General features: G+C 39.6%; 1 protein-coding gene across 5 annotated transcripts in view; it reads left to right on the forward strand.

Annotated features, from left to right (window-relative positions):
- The window catches only part of CEP89 (centrosomal protein 89), a 91,519-nt gene that overhangs the window by 26,171 nt on the left and 45,731 nt on the right, over positions 1–19,617 (forward strand). For 4 of the 5 annotated variants that reach the window (XM_057493001.1, XM_057493003.1, XM_057493005.1 and 1 more), the window contains exons 6-11: positions 4,507–4,535; positions 5,490–5,532; positions 7,789–8,007; positions 9,145–9,290; positions 13,321–13,371; positions 13,628–13,711. In XM_057493001.1, the coding sequence (XP_057348984.1) occupies positions 4,507–4,535; positions 5,490–5,532; positions 7,789–8,007; positions 9,145–9,290; positions 13,321–13,371; positions 13,628–13,711 (572 nt within the window). The remainder of the gene's footprint in view (positions 1–4,506; positions 4,536–5,489; positions 5,533–7,788; positions 8,008–9,144; positions 9,291–13,320; positions 13,372–13,627; positions 13,712–19,617) is intronic. The other variant, XM_057493002.1, reaches the window with a different exon arrangement.

A 19,617-nucleotide genomic window follows, 5' to 3' on the forward strand; every position in this document is an offset into this window, starting at 1 on the left:
GAGAAGTGAGAAAGAGAGCCTGTCATACAGTGGATACCAGTAACTGCTTTATCAGGACCCTCAGAGTCGTTTGGGCTCAAAGATACTGTCACATAAATCGGTTCCTAAGGTGACTGGAAAACAGAATGCCAGCCTAGTAATAGTTCATTCAGAAAATGCCAGTTGGTTAGATGGCATATTTTATCCCTATGGAAAAACCTATTCGAATATTAAATTCATGAGGAAACCATATCTTTTAATTATAAAAGTAATAATTTCTCACAGTAAAAAAAAAAATGAAGAATTATATAAACACACATAGGTGTATTCCCCTAGTTAATTTTAGTGATTTAGAATGTGTGTGTATAAAATATACATTTTGTTACCTACCTTTTAAAAATTATTATGATATCCTTAATACCTCCCTGTGTTCATACATGTCCATCCATTTTCTGACATCTTTGTTGCTTGTGGCCTGATGTGTCGTATATCAGTCAGAATCCAATCAGGAGACAGAAAGCATATGGTGATTTGAACAGGGAAGGTTTACTATAAAGAATTACTAACTATAACAGGATTGCCAACTGAGAGGTAGACAGAAGTCTCAAGAATACAGGAATAGTGGATCTAGGGAGCAGTCACCCCTCTACAGCTAACAGAGCAACCAAGGGAAGAAACGTTTGGAGAATCACCCAAGGCTGAGATGCAGACATTGGCGAGGGTGCAGCTGAGGCCTGCTGGCTGCTGGAGCGGTTAGCTGTGTTGTCCTAAAGAGCTCCCTGGAAATCTGTCCTATGTAGGGGAGTGCCAGGAGAAGCCACCCATGGGGAAGTGCTATCCACTTAGAATAAAAGGGATGGAGGGAGGAAGGGAGGGAGGGAGCCAGCCTCTGGCATGGGGACCCCAAGCCCCTTCCTCCTCTGGTGTCTGGTCTCCAGCGCTCTCTATTGATAAAGCTTATTGTGTGACCTGCACAGAGTGGAAAACTGCCCTAACTCTGGCCTGGGGGCAGGGGAGAGGGTGTTGGTGCCAAGAGGCCGGATGGCAGTGGTGACTGATTGGCATGGTGACGTGGTCTTGAAACACAGATGGTGACTGGGAGGCAGTGCAGCTCCTGCTGTGGGTTTCAGCTGTGGGGTTAAAAGCCCCTGGACACTTCTGAAAAAGGCCCCCATGTCTCTCCCCTCCACCACCAGATTCTAATTTGGTGGCTCTAGGCTAAGGGCCAGAGATCTATATTTTTAAGGAGCATTTTGGGGAGTCTGAATGTGGGTGATCCTTGGACAATGCTTGAGAAGCTGTGGTCAGGTTCAAGACCCACTTCCTCGTTATGAGAGGCTTGGCTGAGTTACTTAACCCTGCTTCCGCCCAGTGCACCACTTGTCAGATTATTGCAAGGATTACATTCAGTCCCACGTGTGAAGCACAGCACCCTCCATAAATGCCAGCTGATAATTACTTTCTAAAGCTGAAGCCATCAATCTGCGAGAGTGGTGTGCCACCCTGCACCCTAGGGACACCTGGCCGAGAAGACCAGGCCCCGAAGTCCTTTGGTCGAGTTCCCAGGCCCTTGGTCAGAGCTGCCCAATAACTGCTCATGGATGTCATCCCCCCTCCATTCTTTGATCCCACCAGAGCCATCCCTCTGGTGCTTTCACTTTTTTCTCCACAGCCAAATTTGTCAGAAGACAATCTCTCCACACCTTCTCCCTTCTCTCATCTGTCAATGTCTCCTCAACCCACTCCAGTCTGGCTCTGCCTCTCTCACTCTCCCAGACCAGTGACCTCCGTACTGGACAACCCTGTGGCTGGTGTTCTGGCTCTGCCTTTTCTGATTGCTTGGCACTGTTCTGCACAGATGATTGCTCCTGCCACCTTGAAAGCCATTTCTCCCCTGGCTTCATGACATCTCACTCTCCTTGTTTCTTCTCGCCTCTTGGGTGTCCCTTCATCTCCTTAGCAGGCTCATCTTCCTCTACCTGCCCGTTAAATGTTCGGGTTCTCTAAGGCCAGTCGAGGCCCTTTTTTCTACTCTCCTAAGCCATCACACCCTGCGTCCTGCTTCTAGTATACTGTTTATTGTTTTTATGCCCAGGTTTCTTCTCCCAGCTTATGACCCTATATAGCCAATTGCCTGCTATTTTATTCTGTTCATTCATTCACTCAGCCATCGCACATACAATGGAGGACCCACTATGTTCAGGCACTATGGTAGCAGCCAGAGATTTTCAAAACATGAATCAGGTAGTGTTCCCATGTGCTCCCCAGGTATCTCCATGCCCTTTCTATTTAGATCTCTTCAGTAGTTTCCCATAGTCTACAAGACCTGCTGGCCCTGCCCCTGCTGACCATTCCTAGCCACTCTGGTGTTCTCTTACTTCCTCAACTGCGTGGTGTTCCCTCCTTCCACTGGGCCTTTGTCTGTGCTATTCTCCCTCCCTACCCACTAATGGCTATTGTATATAGATATGTGGAAGAGGTGGGAAGTGGGGTTATGTGTATGTTCAAATTTTTATGTTTTTTATGGTCAGTTATATCTGAAAGGAAACCTACCCACTTGATACCCATGGTTACCTCTTGGGAGGGGAAAGGTTCAGAGGATTACGTTCATGGGGGAGTTTTGATTAATCAGTGTTACTAGAATTTTTGAGGGCAAGAATGTGTTCATGTAGTGTGAATTTTCTTTCCATAAAGATTAGGATAGTATCTAGCATGGCATCTTGTATGCCGTAGGATGCCCAATTTTTAAATTTTACTTATTTCATTTATTTATTTTATATTTATTTTATTTATTATTTTAATAGTTTACAACACTTGCCTGTGCAGTTTACAGCACTTGCCTATTGTAAAAATGAGAAAGGTGAGAACTCTAGAAGTCTTTAGAGAAATGATAAATGAGAAAACAGGAAATAAAATATACACCAAGCCAAATGAACTGCATATCTTCTAAGTACCAAACTGGACCTTGAGTGATGTGAATTGTGAGTTTAATCATCATCAAGTTCTTTTTCTGAAAAGTTGATGACTAAGATAAAATAGAGATGATTATTTTCTTTGGGAAAATAAGTGAATTAACCTTTAAGAATTTTTCGTGATTATTTTCAAATGTGCTCAAAAGTAGAGACTAGTAAAATGAACTCCCATGTACACATCACCCTTCTACAGATGTTACCATTCTTCACTGGATCCCTTGCCCCTCCCCAGCTTTATTTTGTGAAGAATTAAAGGGAGACTTAGAAGATTGCTTTCTTATGAAAGCAGTAGATCTGATAAAGCATTGGAAGATACCAAGTTAAGACTATCATAAAAGAGTTATTAAAAATGAAAATTATTTCTTTTTATTATCAGTTTAAATATTTGTTTATCAGAAATTTATTCATCACCTCCTGTGTGTCAGAGATGATGGAGTCATGGGCCCTTCCCCTCATCTTCCAGGGGTGGGGGAGGATGTGCAGCTGGTAGACTATGTCTGGGGTGCTGAGGATGACAGTGGAGGTGGGCACAAAGGTCAGGAGAGCAGGTAACACTGCCTGCCTATTACAGGAGTTGGCAGGGAAAGGAGATTTCATTAGGCTGGACTCAAGACAATCCAGGCAGGGTCTCATCCAGTGCCCCAATCCAGGCTGCCCAGGACATTTGATCAAAAGTAGTTGGATTAAAAATTGTGGATCAAAGTGGCTTTTGGGCAAAAATAAGCTCTTCAGAGATTAGTTGTTCAAGCGTTAGTAAGTGTAATGAACCAGCAAGTAGATTTACAATTTTGTGAGTATCTTTAAGCATTTTTGTTGCTTTTCCTGAATTCAGTAGGGTTTTTTTTTCTGTTTTTTGCACATTTGTTTCTAACTTATTTTCAGCTGGTTATTTCTGCTCTGCAAATTAATCATACAAAGTAAAAAGCAACCACCTTTTAAAAAGGTGGAAGTCTAACTTTTCACCACAACAAAGGATACAGGCAAGCTGGGGCATTAGATCATTCCCTTCATGCAGTACCTCAATCCCAAACGTGTGTTTGTAAATTAAAAATGAACACAGTAAGTGGGCAAGATTTGTTTTCATCTGTATTGCTGAGGCAGTTTGCTTCAAAAAACAAATATTTTTCTGACCAAATCAGATGCTACTTGCAGGCATGGTATGCAGAGAGGAGTTAAGCCTTAGCCTATTTGGGGACTGGCAGGTAGATGGTGTGGAGAGAGCCTGGGGATGGAACAGTGTCGGAGAGGTGGGGAAGAGCCCTGCACAGGAAGGGCTCAGAGTCCCACTGAGGAGTTTGGCCTTGGTTCTGCAACATGTGAGCCACTAATGGTGTCCAGGACTGAGCAGAGTAGAGAGATGAGCTGTGCAGAGTCAGGCTCCCTGCCCTGGCTCCGCGACAGCTCGGGGACCCTGTGAAAGCTGTGTCCAGACCAGGCCTTGTTTAGCTCATCTAACATGAGTAGAAGGTGAGTTTGCTCCTATGAAGGTACTCTTATGAATTGTCAGATGTTTTTATCTGCTTCACGAAGTTTTCTTTCTCTTTTTTCTAATCAGATGATAAACATTATGTTCTGAATTTAAAGGTAAGATTAGTTTTTAAAAAACTGATTTTCACAATAAATAGAATTTCCACCGTAATTTTTAAGCAACTTTTGTGATTTGTGGGGAAGAAAACTTCCCTTAAGAGTTCTGTCCCATTGAATGTTTCTTTTTAAATACCTCTAAAATATATTTTTTAATAGTTTTAAAAACTCATGTTTTTCATAGTTTAAAAATGAATGTAATGTATTGAGAAGTTATATAATTTGTACCTATGTAATTTGTAGAATGAATAGACAAATTTGCAAACATGGAGCTAGTTCTAACTTAAGTTTTTAGTTCTGCATTGTCATAGGAATATAAAAAAGGTTTCTCAGTAGAGTTAATTGATAACTTCATCTACTTTTTAGTGGCAGTTAGAAACTTACTCTGATGTGTAATTGAAAAATGAACCGAAGTCCAAAGCCTTCATTCCCTCTTAAGTTTTGGGTTGAAAAGGAAGATCTTACATTTTTTTCTCGATTTTACACGCTTTGGCAACATGCTTCTCTGTATTTCTGGGATCTTTTTGCATGTCCACAGAACAGTCTGGGTGGGAATTTGCTTTGTGCATCTCTGCTCAGCACTTGGCAGTCATTAAAGTCACATGCTTTAGGATGTGAACTGACAGCCTGTCACTCATGGGACCTGCATATAAAGACATGGTGACTGAATTCATGGGCAAAAATGTGGGAAGAAGGCTTGAACAGGACTTCCCTACTGCCTCAGAGAACTCACTGCGAGGGAAGGGAAGACCCTTAAGGATTAAGATTCAGTGAAAAGAAACAGTAGGTGTTAAAATTTCTAAAGCTAAAACAAACTAAGAACTGTAAAGTCAAAATGAAGAAAAAAAGTGTGCTTAAAAATTCAGTATATAATGACTTAGATGCTCCTGCCAGTCTACATTTAGAAGATGCTAAGACTCTTAATTCATTACTCTCATGTTTTTTCTCCCCTAGGATGAAAAGCCACCATTTCATGAAAAACCTCCACCCTGCCCAGGTATTTGTCTTTAGAATTTTTGTTATAATTGAAAAACCTGTTGTTTTAGAGAATACCCAGAATAATCTTACCCAAAATAAAGGTCATATTCTTTTCCCTGTAAAGGCTGTTGCTTCTGTCTTATTACTGAAATAGTGAACTTCCCCCTTTGCCTTAAAATAAAAGTCCAAACATTGGATAGTAGACATTTGTCTTCTTGGGATGTGCTCAGATCCTGGGGAGCCAGGGTGGGTATCTGCAAATGGGGGCTCTGCTTAGGACTGGAGGCAAATTGAGAGGCTTAGAGATACCTTCTGGGGTCTCTCCCCTGTATAGTTGTGGGAACTTCATTAGCTCCCAATGGGGACCTTGTAATTTTTGCCTGTTATGCCTCCATTACTAGTCTGAAAATCCTACTGAGTGTCAAGAGTTCTGAGTCTATCCCCCATGTCGGATTGACTTTATTTTCTATGTCGCCGATTTTAGTGCTGTTTTCTGGGGTAGTGCTATGGCTCTAACATCTAACCCACCAGTTTTCTTCATTGTATGGATTCTGCTGCTCAGCCCATCCTTTGAATTTGTGTTACTAATTAGACTTTTCATCTACATTTCTATGAAATGTTGATAAGCATCTCTCTAAGAATCTAACTATACTCCTTCTAAAATCTTGTAGTTTGTGCTTCTGCCCCTTTGTCCTCTGTTGTTTGACTTTGATGCCTCCCTTAGTTCAGAACTTGATGGATCTTGGTGTTGTGTCTAGTTTGGTCCTTGGGAGTCCCTCTTGGTCTACCTGGGGATGCTGTATCTGCTTACTGCAGGCTTCTTGGGGAAACCAGTGGGCTGTCAGGCATATAGCCTGTCTCCAGTGATAATGGTGTGGAGTCCTTCTTCATCTTGGGTTTCTCCAGGCCCCCTGGGCCTGCGGGCCTCTGGACCTCAGGGTCCTTATATACTGCCTGGTGAGGGACACGCATCTCTGCTGTTGGCTACCTGGCTCAGAGGATTTGAGCCCTTGATACTCCCATTGATGCTCCTGACACTTCATCCTTTCTAGGTTTCTCTAATCTTTTCTAGGTCACTTTGTGTGCCCACTACCTGCCAGCACAAGGCATATCCCTGGAAGCACTCTTTCCTTTTGGAGCTGATCTCTCCTGGCATGATTTAGGCTGCAGCTTCCATCTTCCATCTGATCTCAAATGTTTTCTCTCTGGGGTTCTTCATGGTTATCCTCTTGTTTTTAGTGTAGCTGTGGAGTTACTCATTTCCTAGACTTTTCTTTGATGTTCTAGGGATTGGACATGTATGTATAAGGTATCAGGAGAGACTATCTGGAGCCACTTGTCCTTTCACTAGCCCTTCCTCTCTGCTGAGCTGTGTGCTAAATTGATTGCTTGGAGCCAACAGCCCATCCACCCTTGTCTGCCACAGAAGATCTGCTTCTGCCTTTACTTCCATTCAGAGGCTGCCTTGTTCAGGAACCCTTTGTGGTCCTCACCTTTGACTGCTGTGAGTACAGCTCCCCAGGGAATATCACTCTCTGTTTTCCTCCAGTCTTTCTTGCTACTCCTTCTTAAAATCCCGTGTGATCTCTGGCTTTCTCCTCTCCCTGGTGCCTTCAGGTTCTGCCCACATGCTAATGACTCCTCACTCTCTCCAGCCAAAGCTGCCTTCACAGCTTTGCATCTGTGTCATAAACTGAGTTTAACTTCCCCTGCACAATTGTATTACTTGTCTGGCTAAGTATCTTCCAAACCATTATCTTAGTGTTCATCCTTGATTCATTACTCCCTTATGTTCACACCTGGTCAGCCATTGAGTCCTGTCATCTTCATGTCATCTGTCCCTTCCTCTCTGTCCCCACTCTAGGAGCCTCCAGAGAGAGCCTCCTTGCCTTTGGGCTAGGCTTGATTCCAGTTCACTGTCTTCACTGCTGACCTCAGAGATTCATCTGAAAGTAGAGCCTTTTCCTTTTCATACCTCTACCTAAAAGCCTTGGCTCCTGGGGTCCTGCAGGATAAAACCTCCACTCGGCCTACTATGAGATGAAACGACCTCCCTCAGCTCCTGTCTACCCTCCTGTCACCTTTCTGCCTGTGGCCCACTGCAGTCGTGACAGACCATTCACTGTTTCCTATACAGGCCCTTTGTAAAGGCTCTTGGTAAAAAACATGGAGAACATAGCACAAGGTCTGACAGGGTTTCTGAAATAAAATCTCCTGTAATTTTTATGTAAAATTATAAATATCTATTTTAAACTTTTTCCCTATACTGTTTCAGATGTAACTGGTAGAATACGTCAAAGGTGTATAGATATAACCAAAGAAAAGATTGAGGAATTAAAAGAAGAAAATTTACATCTAAACAATACAAATCAAACCCTTACCCTAGAACTTAACATAATAAAACAATCAATGAAAGAGCTACAATTAAAACTTAAAAGAATGGAAAAAGAAAATGGAAAGCTGAAAGAGGCTGACAAAGCATCCTCTCAAGAAGGTGGGGACCTTTTTATTAAAAGACCAAACAAGAATTCACTAATTTTTAAATTTATGTTGAAAGTATTTTATGTTGCAGTATTTATTGATATTAATGTTGTTGACATTTTGTTACAGTATTTAAGTTTCTTTCATTAATATCCTTATACTTACTGAAATTTGATTTCCTCTGCTGTATCATTATTATCCTAAAGAAATTCTAATACTACTTTTGGTTCTTGATGTCTAGCATAGTATCTTCCATATATTTCATATAGTTTTTATCCCCATGAGCAGCATGTAAAAGTGCCTTTTTAGCCACATTCTTACCAGTGATGAAGATTGTACTTCCTTGATGACTTGATAAGCAAAAAAAATCCCATTTTAATTAATTTTATTATTGATGAGCTTTAATATTTTTTCCATATCTTTTGCAAGTCTTTCATAAATTTGTCCATTTTAAATTGAGACACTGGTTTTTCTTACTGACTTATAGGAGCTCTTTACATGCTATGGATTTTAGCCCTTTGTCATGTTATATTTTCTCAGTTGATAATTCAGTTAAGTCTATTTTTCTTTTATGACTAAAGCCCTTGGCATCAAGTCCTTTTTAATTGTAAGGTTATATAAAGATTCACTAATGTTTTCTCTATACATTTATCTGTTTATATAAGTCTAATATAATGGCCTTAAGTAAGGTGTTTTAGTTTTCTTTATACAGATCCTGCATATTTCTTGTTGTAGACACACTTATTTCTAGATATTTCATATTATTGGTGCTATTACTTTGTGGGGTCTATTTTTCTGTTATGTTTTCTAATAGGACATTACTATTATATAGGAAGTTTATTCTAATGAATTTTCCCATTCTATATGATTTTTAAGGCACATATATGTATATCATCTGAAATGATGACATTTCCTTTCCAATCTAAAAGTTGTATTTTACTTAATTGTACATGCAAAACTTCAACAAACTTCCAAAACACTGTTGACTCTTCAATGTTGAAAAAATAACTTTTATTCATTTATATCTGTATATCTGTATGTCACTACCTCTGTGAGCCTAAAGGGGAAGAAAGGGCAGATGGTTAGCAATTTATACAAAATCTTGATCAATTTGATACAAGTTCTTGTAACACTAAAATTTTTTTTTCAGTAGTGGGTGCACCTGAATTACTTTATTTAAGAAAACAAGCTCAAGAACTGGTGGATGAAAATAATGGGCTGAAAATGACTGTCCATCATTTGAATGTGGAACTGAGTAGATATCAAACAAAATTCAGGCATTTATCCAAGGAAGAGGTAATGGTTTCCAATTAAAAAAAACAGTTTTCTGATTTTTTTTTAGCTTTTACAGTGGAATTGATATCTAATACTGAGGGGTTCATATTTATCATAATATGTTACAAAAAATAGATCTAAAGCACAGTCTTTCTGGGGACGCTTCTGTTTGCTCCCTCCATCTTTTTTCTTCCTTACTCCCTTCCCTCCTCCCTTTCTCAAAACAAAGGAAATAAAGGCTCTTTGTAAAAAAAAAAATTGGGACAGTACAGTAATATATAAATAAGGGAGTAAAAGTCCATGTTGGGTTCCCCATTCTGTCTTGTTCCTCAATGTTATAGCTGTGTTTGTCCATGTACAAACTTTGAAAAGAAAGTAGACTAGTTTTTACAGGCCTCCAAATCACCTAGCTCTCAAAAAAACTCACAAGTCCCATAAGACAATAGTAAACAAAGAGCAGTTTCTAAATAGGCATAAGAGCACCCCTCTGTGGCTATACACCTAGGTTCAGTGCAGAGGGAGCAGGCAAAAACCCCCATTTTCCTGGAAGAGATTTGACAGCATAGTTTCTCAGCTGCTGCCTGAAGGTCTGGCTTCTAATCAGCCTGCATCTAGGTGCTGACTGCAGTAGTCCCCTTTGGGACACTGATGGCTCTTTATATACCCTCCATTACTGGGACCACTGAGAACATAGAACAGCAGCTTGGACAATGAAAAGTTTGAGAGGCAACCAGGAGCTTGGGCCAAGCTAATTGAAGAGGCTCATCTCCTTATACAAGACCAGTTTCTCAAAACAGGGTCAGATGACTGTTTTTTCTGAAATGCAGAAACCAACACAGAGTCAAGAAAAATGAGGAAAAAAGGGAATATATTCCAAGCAAAAGGACAAGATAAATTTCCAAAAACCAATCTTAATGAAGTGCAGATAAGGGATTAACTCAATAGAGAGTTCAAAGTGGGAGTCATAAAGATGCTCACCAAGGTCAGGAGACTGAACAAAATGAGAATTTTGTCAAAGAAATAGAAAATAATAAAAAGTAGCAAACAGAAATTGTAGAGCTGAAGACTATAATATCTGAACTGAAAAATTCAAGAGGAGTTTAGTAACAGAATAGAGCAAGCAGAAGAAAGGGTCAGTGAATTTGAAGACAAAACAGTGAAATTCATCCAATCAGAAGAGCAAAAAAGAAGGAAAAAGTGAAGATAGCTTAAGGGACACCATTAAATAGATCATAGAGAGTTACAAATAAGATGAGCCCAGTGACACCTTATCAAACAAAACACATAATTGTCAGAAGTCAAAGAGAAGGAGAGAATCTTAAAAGCAGCAAGAGAATGACTTGTTACATACAATAGAGGGCCCTACCTACCCACCCATAAGACTGTCAGCAGATTTTTCAGCAGAAACTGCAGGCCAGAAGGGAGTGGTACAATATATTCAAAGTGCTTATATATTCAGAAGGGAGTGGCACAATATATTCAGAGAAAAAACTGCCAACTAGGAATAATATTCCTGGCAAAGTTGTCCTTCAAAATTAGAGAAATAAAGGGTTTTCCATACAAACAAAAACTGAAGGAGTTTATTACCATGAAACTGGCCTTACCAGAAATGTTAAAGGGACTTCTCTAAGCTAAAAAGAAAAGGCACTAATTAGTAATAAGAAAACATATAAAGAACTAATAAGTTAACACAATACATTCACAGGATATAAAATCAATATACAAAAATAGTTGTGTTTCTATATACTAACAACAGACTATTGGAAAAATAAATTAAGAAAATAATCCCATTTATAACAGCATCAAAAAGAATAAAATACTCAAGAATAAATTTACTAAGGAGGTATAATATCTGTACACCAAAAACTACAAAACATTGATGAAAGAAACTGAAGACAGAAATGGGAAGATAATCTATATTCATGGCTTAGAAGAACTAATATTGTTAAAAGTCCATACTGTCTAAAGCAATCTACAGATTCAGTGCTATCCCTATAAGATACCAATGGCATTTTTCACAGAAATTGATAAAGCAGTCCTAAAAGTTGTGTGGAGTCACACAAGACCCCAAAATAGCCAAAGCAGTCTTGAGAAAGAAGAACAAAGCTGGAGATATCATATCTACTGGTTTCAAGCTATATTACAAAGCTGTAGTAATCAAAACAATGTGGTATTTATATGAAAACAGACACATAGATCAATGGAACAGAATTGAGAGCCCAGAAGTGAACCCAGGCATATGTGATCAGTTTATTCTTAACAAAGGAGCCAAGAATATATTCTGGGGAAGGATAGTCTCTTCACTAAATGGTGAGGAGAACTAGATATCCACATGCAAAAGAATGAAATTGGACCTGTGTCTTACACCATAAGCAAAAATCAACTGAGATAAAGATTTTAATGTAAGACCTGCACTGGTCTTGGCAATGAGTTTTCCGATTTGACAGCAGAAACAAAGGTAACAAAAGTAAAAATAAACCAGTGAGACTAACATCAAACTAAAAAGCTTCTGCGTAGCAAAGGAGACCATCAACAAAATGAAAAGGCAACCTTTGGAGGGAAGATTCTGCAAAATATCTGCAAACTTCATGTCCAGTAAGGGACTAACACCAAAATATACAAGGAATTCATACAACTCAGCACAAGAACAACCCAAGTTAAAAATGGGCAGAGGACCTGAATAGACATTTTTCCAAAGAAGACAGACAAATGGCCAGCTGGTATGTGAAAAGATGCTCAACATCACTGTTCATCAGGGAAATGCAAATTAAAACCACAATGAGACATCACCTCATAAAACCTGTTAGCAAATCTGTTGTCAAAAAGACAAGCGATAAATGCCAGTGAGGGTGTATGGAGAAAAAGGAACCTTTGTGTACTGTTGTTAGACATGTAGATGGTACAGCCACAATGGAAAACAGTATCAAGTTCCACAAGATATTAAAAATAGAATTACCATATGATTCAGCAAGTCCACTTCTGGGTATATATCCAAAAGAAGCAAAATCACTGTCTTGAAGAGGAGTCTATACTCCTGTGTTCATTTACAGTAGTCAAAGTATGGAAGCAACCTACATGTCTGTTAGCAGGTGAATGAATAAAGAAAATGTGATCTGTATCACATGTTTTATATGCACAAATATATACACACACGTACCATGGGATATCGCTTAGCCTTAAAAAAAAGTGAGATGCATACAATGATCTCATGTGACTCCTGGAATTTGGGGCAGCCTCACAGGCTTCTGATTTTCTTTTTGAAATAGGACTTAGATTAAAATTTTTAGTAACAGCTTTGTGATATAATTTACACATCATCCACTTCACCCATGTAAAGTTCAGTGATTGTAGTGTATTTCCAGAATTGGGCAAACATCACCATTCCTACGCATCCATCTGCATTTCCTCCCACTACCTGCATTGGCCTTGTGAATCTACTTTCTACCTCTATGGATTTGCCTATTCTGAATGTTCATATAAATGGTCTTCTGTGGCTGACTGTTTTCATGTAGCATAATGTTAACTTAAAAAAAAAAAAGTTCTTGGGGTCACATGATCCAAAAAAGGCTTCCTAGGCCAGGGCCTTCTACAGGACTGTAGGTGAGCCAGTTCTCTTTAAAAAGGCTGTGGACAGGCAGGGCCAGTGACAGAGCAGGCTTCATCCCCGAAAGTGTGCAAAGAGTTCTATCCTCTGCAAATTCTCCACGGCAGTCTTCCACAATCACTCCAGCCAGATGTAATCTCTCTCTCTCTCTCTTAAACCATTGCAGACTTCTGTTTGTACCACTCTTAAGAAAGTGATAACGCTCTACCCAAAAAGTCTTTGTGTGAGATGACTTTTCTCTATTGGTAGACCACAAAATCCTTGAAAACAATGACTGTGTTGTAATGCCCTTAATGACTTAGTGCATTCTCAGTGTCTGCTGAGTGAATGCATGGTGAGAGGGACATTAAGGTGCACACATTAGAAAGTTTTGTTGACTAAGGAATGGTTCCATCAGGGCCAGAAGCCATTAGTTTAATTTGTCTTCACTGTGTGTTTTGTTCTTAGAGTTTAAATATCGATGGTCTCCCATCAAAGGGCCCTATACCACCCTGGTTGGTAAGTGAAAATTATGTAATTTCAGACCCGTATTTTCTGGGCTGTAATTGAATACCTTTTAAAAGCATTCCAAATCAAGTTTATATTCTTTTTTGTTGTTGTTGTTATCATTAATCTACAATTACATGAAGAACATTATGTTTACTATGCTCTCCCCTTCACCAAGTCCCCCCTACAAAAAGTGTATATTCTTCATTTTTTTTTAAAAGTGCTGATTGTGTTTAGATGTAAGAAATATACTAACCTTCTTGTTCAGTTGGATATGAAGTACCTGTCACCCTTATTGCTGGCTTATGAAGACAGAATGAAAGAGAAGGACGAGCTCAATGCCACACTTCAGGTAGGTGGGCAGATATCTCAGAAGGATCAGTTTTATACAAAATGAGGCCATTTCAAACTTAGAAGAGACATTTTGAAGGTAGGTACACCCCAAATCTAGTAGGAACTCAGATATTGTTAAAGGAAGGAAAGGAAGAGTATAGGGGTGGGACTCTGGGAGGTAAGAGGGAGCAAAGGACAGAGGGAAAGAAAGGAGATGTGAGGCAGGGAGTGGGTGAGAGCGGAGCAGGAGGGGTGGGCTGGGATGGAAGGGAGAGGGGGGAGGCATGGGGTGGTGCTGCTTTGGAAGCCGTGGTCTCAGTCAGGCAGCCCGACGTGGGCTGGCGTCGTGGGCTGCAGAGGAGGCGGCAGTGGGCCGTGCTCCTGTCCCGGTGCTCTGTAGCCACAAACACCACTGTTGGCACGGTCAGGCAGACAGGAGGGTTGCAGGCCAGGGATGCTGTAGGCAAATTTAGATAACTTCTTGTTCTGTGAAGAGCTGACCCCAGAGAAGTCCTATTACCAAGCTGGTGGCAGCAGTGAGAGGTGAGGGTTTTGTTATTTCCACCTCATTCACCTCTGTTTCATGGGAAGGAATGGCTTTTGGCGCAGAGCTCATTCTAATTATACGGAAAACCAAGGCTGTATTGGGGTTGTAGATAGGTCCCAGGCCTTTCCATGCCGCATTCCTCTATGTTCTTCATTTAATTGGTGAAAAAGATTTCTGCAATTGGAAGGATCCAGGGAGGAAAATGTTGGTTTTTGTGGGATCGCAGCTGGATAGGTCTGATAAATCACCCAGCCTGTTGTTACGCTGTGTCACGTACATGGCCATGCAATGCAGTTTTGAGCCTTTTCTTCTGGATTTCCTGTTGAATACTTAGTTTTTTAAGAGGGTGAAATAACTTTATACTAATTGATTATATATAAAGCCAAAAAATTAATAAAACTACTGATTTGGTGGTCCTTCTAAAGTGGATAAGGAAACATTTTCTGTGAAGGGTCACTTAGTAAATATTTAAGGCTTTGCAGTCTATGCATTCTCTGTTTGCAGTTACTCAGCTCTGCTGTCGTAGCATGAAAGCAGACACTGACAAGATATAAATGAATGGGCAGAGTTGTGTTCCATTTAAACTATTTACAAAACAGGCAACTGGCTTGTGGGCTTCAGTTTGCCTAACTCCTGTTCTGAAAAAGAGACTCTAGCCCCCATACTAACTAGCTCCTTCCCCACCATATGGGCTTTTTTATTTAAAAAACTCCAGTTTATCCTTTAAAGTCTAAACAAAGGAAAAACTACAGTGTTTACAAGCATCTCTGCTTTTTTTTTCCTGCTCTTTTTTTTTTATTTTGGGTATCATTAATCTACAATTACATGAGGAACATTATGTTTACTAGGTTCCCCCCTTCACCAAGTCCCCCCCACAACCCCTATTACAGTCACTGTCCATCAGTGTGGTTAAGATGCTGTAGAATCACTACTTATCTTCTCTGTGTTGTACAGCCCTCCCCATGCCTCCCCTCACATTATACATGCTAATCGTAATGCCCCCTTTTTCCCCACCCTTAGCCCTCCTTTCCCACCGGTCCTCCCCAATCCCTTTTCCTTTGGTAACTATCAGTCCCTTCTTGGTCTGCCACTGTTTTGTTCCTTCAGTTTTTTCTTTGTTCTTATACTCCACATATGAGTGAAATAATTTGGTACTTGTCTTTCTCTGCCTGGCTTATTTCACTGATCATACTACCCTCTAGCTCCATCCATGTTGTTGCAAATGGTAGGATTTGTTTTCTTCTTATGGCTGAATAATATTCCATTGTATATATGTACCACATCTTCTTTATCCATTCATCTACTGATGGACACTTAGGTTGCTTCCATTTCTTGGCTATTGTAAATAGTGGTGCGATAAACATAGGGGTGCATATGTCTTTTTCAAACTGGGCTGCTGCATTCTTAAGGTAAATTCCTAGAAGTGGAATTCCTGGGTCAAATGGTATTTCTATTTTGAGCTTTTTGAAGAACCTCCATATTGCTTTCCACAATGGTTGAACTAATTTACATTCCCACCAGCAGTGTAGGAGGGTTCCCCTTTCTCCACAACCTCGCCAACATTTGTTGTTGTTTGTCTTTTGGATGGTGGCGATCCTTACTGGTGTGGGGTGGTATCTCATTGTGGTTTTAATTTGCATTTCTCTTATGACTAGTGATGTGGAGCATCTTTTCATGTGTCTGTTGGCCATCTGAATTTCTTCTTTGGAGAACTGTCTGTTCATATCCGCTGCCCATTTTTTAATTGGATTATTTGCTTTTTTTTTTGTTGAGGTGCATGAGCTCTTTATATATTTTGGATGTCAAGCCTTTATCGGATCTGTCATTTATGAATATATTCTCCCATACTGTAGGATACCTTTTTGTTTATTTGATGGTGTCCTTTGCTGTACAGAAGCTTTTCAGCTTGATATAGTCCCACTTGTTCATTTTTGCTTTTGTTTCCCTTGCCTGGGGGGATATGTTCATGAAGAAGTCACTCATGTTTATGTCCAAGAGATTTTTGCCTATGTTTTTTTCTAAGAGTTTTATGGTTTCATGACTTACATTCAGGTCTTTAATCCATTTCAAATTTACTTTTGTGTATGGGGTTAGACAGTGATCCAGTTTCATTCTCTTACATGTAGCTGTCCAGTTTTGCCAACACCAACTGTTGAAGAGGCTGTCATTTCCCCATTGTATGTCCATGACTCCTTTATCATATATTACTTGACCATATATGTTTGGGTTAATGTCTGGAGTCTCTGTTCTGTTCCACTGGTCTGTGGCTCTGTTCTTGTGCCAGTACCAAATTGTCTTGATTACTGTGGCTTTGTAGTAGAGCTTGAAGTTGGGGAACGAGATCCCCCCCCCACTTTATTCTTCCTTCTCAGGATTGCTTTGGCTATTCGGGGTCTTTGGTGGTTTCATATGAATTTTTGAACTATTTGTTCCAGTTCATTGAAGAATGCTGTTGGTAATTTGATAGGGATTGCATTAAATCTGCAGATTGCTTTGGGCAGGATGGCCATTTTGACAATATTAATTCTTCCTAGCCAAGAGCATGGGATGAGTTTCTATTTGTTAGTGTCCTCTTTAATTTCTCTTAAAAGTGTCTTGTAGTTTTCAGGGTAAAGGTCTTTCACTTCCTCACTGAAGTTTATTCCTATGTATTTTATTCCTGCTCTTTTTTTTTTATTAAAGTATCATTGATAAACAATCTTTTTTTTTTAAGCTGTGATACAACACTTTTTAAAATTAAGTATCATTGATATACAATCTTATGCAGGTTTCACATGAGTAACGTTGTGGTTTCAACATTCACCCATATTATCAAGCCCCCCGACCACCACATTGCAAGCATTGTCCATCAGCATAGTAAGATGCTATAGTCACTACTTGTCTTCTCTGTGCCATACTGCCTTCCCTTGACCTACCTATATTGTGAGTGCTTATTATAATGCCCTTAATCCCCTTCTCCCACCCTACCCAGCCTCTTCCTTTTGGTAACCACTAGTCCCATCTTGGTGTCTATGAGTCTGCTGTTATTCTGTTCCTTCTGTTTTGCTTTGTTTTTATATTCCACAAATGAGTGAAATCATTTGGTATTTGTCTTTCTTCACCTGGCTTATTTCACTGAGCATAATAACCTCTAGATCCATCCATGTTGTTGCAAGTGGCAAGATTTTTCTTTTTATGGCTGAATAATACTCCACTGTGTATATGTACCACATCTTCTTCATCCATTCATCTGTTGATGGACACTTGGGTTGCTTCCGTATCTTGGCTATTGAAACTAGTGCAGCAATAAAGATAGGGGTACATATGTCTTTTCAGATCAGGGGTCTTGATTTCTTCAGGTAAATTCCTAGGAGTGGAATTATTGGGTCAAATGGTATTTCTATTTTTTAGGTTTTTTTTTTGAGGAACCTCCATATTGTTTTCTACAACAGTTGAACCAATTTAGTAGAAGTGTTCACCTTTCTCCACATCCTCACCAACATTTGTTGTTTCTTGTCTTTTGGGGAGTGGCTTTCCTAACTGGTGTGAGGTGATATCTCATTGTGATTTTAATTTAGCATTTCTCTGATGTCTAGCGATGTGGAGCATCTTTTCATGTGCCTGTTGGCCATCTGAATTTCATCTTTGGAGAAGTGTCTGTTCAGGTCCTCCACCCATTTTTTTTTTTTTAATTAATTATTTTTTATTGAAGGGTAGTTGACGCACAGTATTACATTACATTAGTTTCAAGTGTACAACACAGTGGTAGAACATATATATACATAATTCTAGGTTCCAGCTATCACCCTACCAAGCTGTTACAATATCTTGACTATATTCCTTATGCTATACATTACATCCCGGTTACTTATTTATTTTACCATTGGAAGTCTGTCTTTTTTTTTGTGAGGGCATCTCTCATATTTATTGATCAAATGGTTGTTAACGACAATAAAATTCTGTATAGGGGAGTCAATGCTCAATGCACAATCATTAATCCACCCCAAGCCTAATTTTCATCAGTCTCCAATCTTCTGAGGCATAACAAACAAGTTCTTACATGTAGAACAAATTCTTACATAATGAATAAGTTACATAGTGAACAGTACAAGGGCAGTCATCACAGAAACTTTCGGTTTTGCTCATGCATTATGAACTCTAAACAGTCAGTTCAAATATGAATACTCATTTGGTTTTTATACTTGATTTATATTTGGATACCACATTTCTCTCTTTATTATTATTATTTTTAATAAAATGCTGAAGTGGTAGGTAGATACAAGATAAAGGTAGAAAACATAGTTTAGTGTTGTAAGAGAGCAAATGTAGATGATCAGGTGTGTGCCTGTAGACTATGTGTTAATCCAAGCTAGACAAGGGCAATAAAACATCCACGTATGCAGAAGATTTCTCTCAGAACGGGGGGGTGAGGTTCTAAGCCTCACCTTTGTTGATCCCCAATTTCTCACCTGATGGCCCCCCTGCGACTGTGCCTGTCTTAGGTTGTTCCTCCCTTGAGGAATCTTACCCGTCTCTGGCTAACCAGTCATCTTCCGGGGCCATACAGGGAAATGTGAAGTTGGTAAGTGAGAGGGAAGCCTTGTTGTTTGAAAAGGTTAGCTTTTTACTTCTTTGCATATTTATGCCCTGTGGCTTCTATGCCCAGCATTTGTCTTGAGGTATCTTTACCACTTGGAAGATTTATGATACTCGGTAAATTTGATATGAGGCACGAATTCTATTTAAGGGTTGTAATTAGGAAGGAAGAAGAAAAGCTATAGAAGTAGCAGGCGGAAGAAAACATGGGAAGATTGATTATTTCTTTGACATATCTTCTTGTAGAGTAACTTCAGCATGTATAGGTTTTAAGCTACTACTTAAATTGCGCACACACATTAACATAATAGGAGTATAGTTACATAACCAAAGCATATCTGTAATTACCAGCCATCTCCAGTGAAACCAAGAAAACCAGTTAGGCACCTTAGGCATTTGTGAAAACTTATCTATGATATGGTGGATATTGTCCAACTGAACTTGAACAGTCTGAGAGAAATCAGACAAATTAAAAGAACCCATTCCTGGGGAATGTTCACATCCCATATGTTCTTTTAACAGTAAATAGTCTGTAGTTGTAAGACTTTGGAGCGCTAGAATTTGCACTTCTCCAAATTCTTGGTTGAGTTCCAACAGTATAGATCCAGTCAAATTTGTTGTTTTACTGTATGCACAGGCCAGCTTAGCTATCTCCTTCCTCATTCCCATGGCAAGTCCAGGAACTGGTGGGATGAGTGCATCTACAGCTGTAGCAGTGCGTGGATCTTTGTTGGGGTTTTTTGATGATCATCTTCTGGCATGAGTCTTCCAGAGAGTGCAGATGTTGGAAGTTCTTTTTCATA

Source organism: Manis pentadactyla, chromosome 15, assembly GCF_030020395.1.
Source record: "Manis pentadactyla isolate mManPen7 chromosome 15, mManPen7.hap1, whole genome shotgun sequence".
NCBI classification, from domain to species: Eukaryota; Metazoa; Chordata; class Mammalia; order Pholidota; family Manidae; genus Manis; species Manis pentadactyla.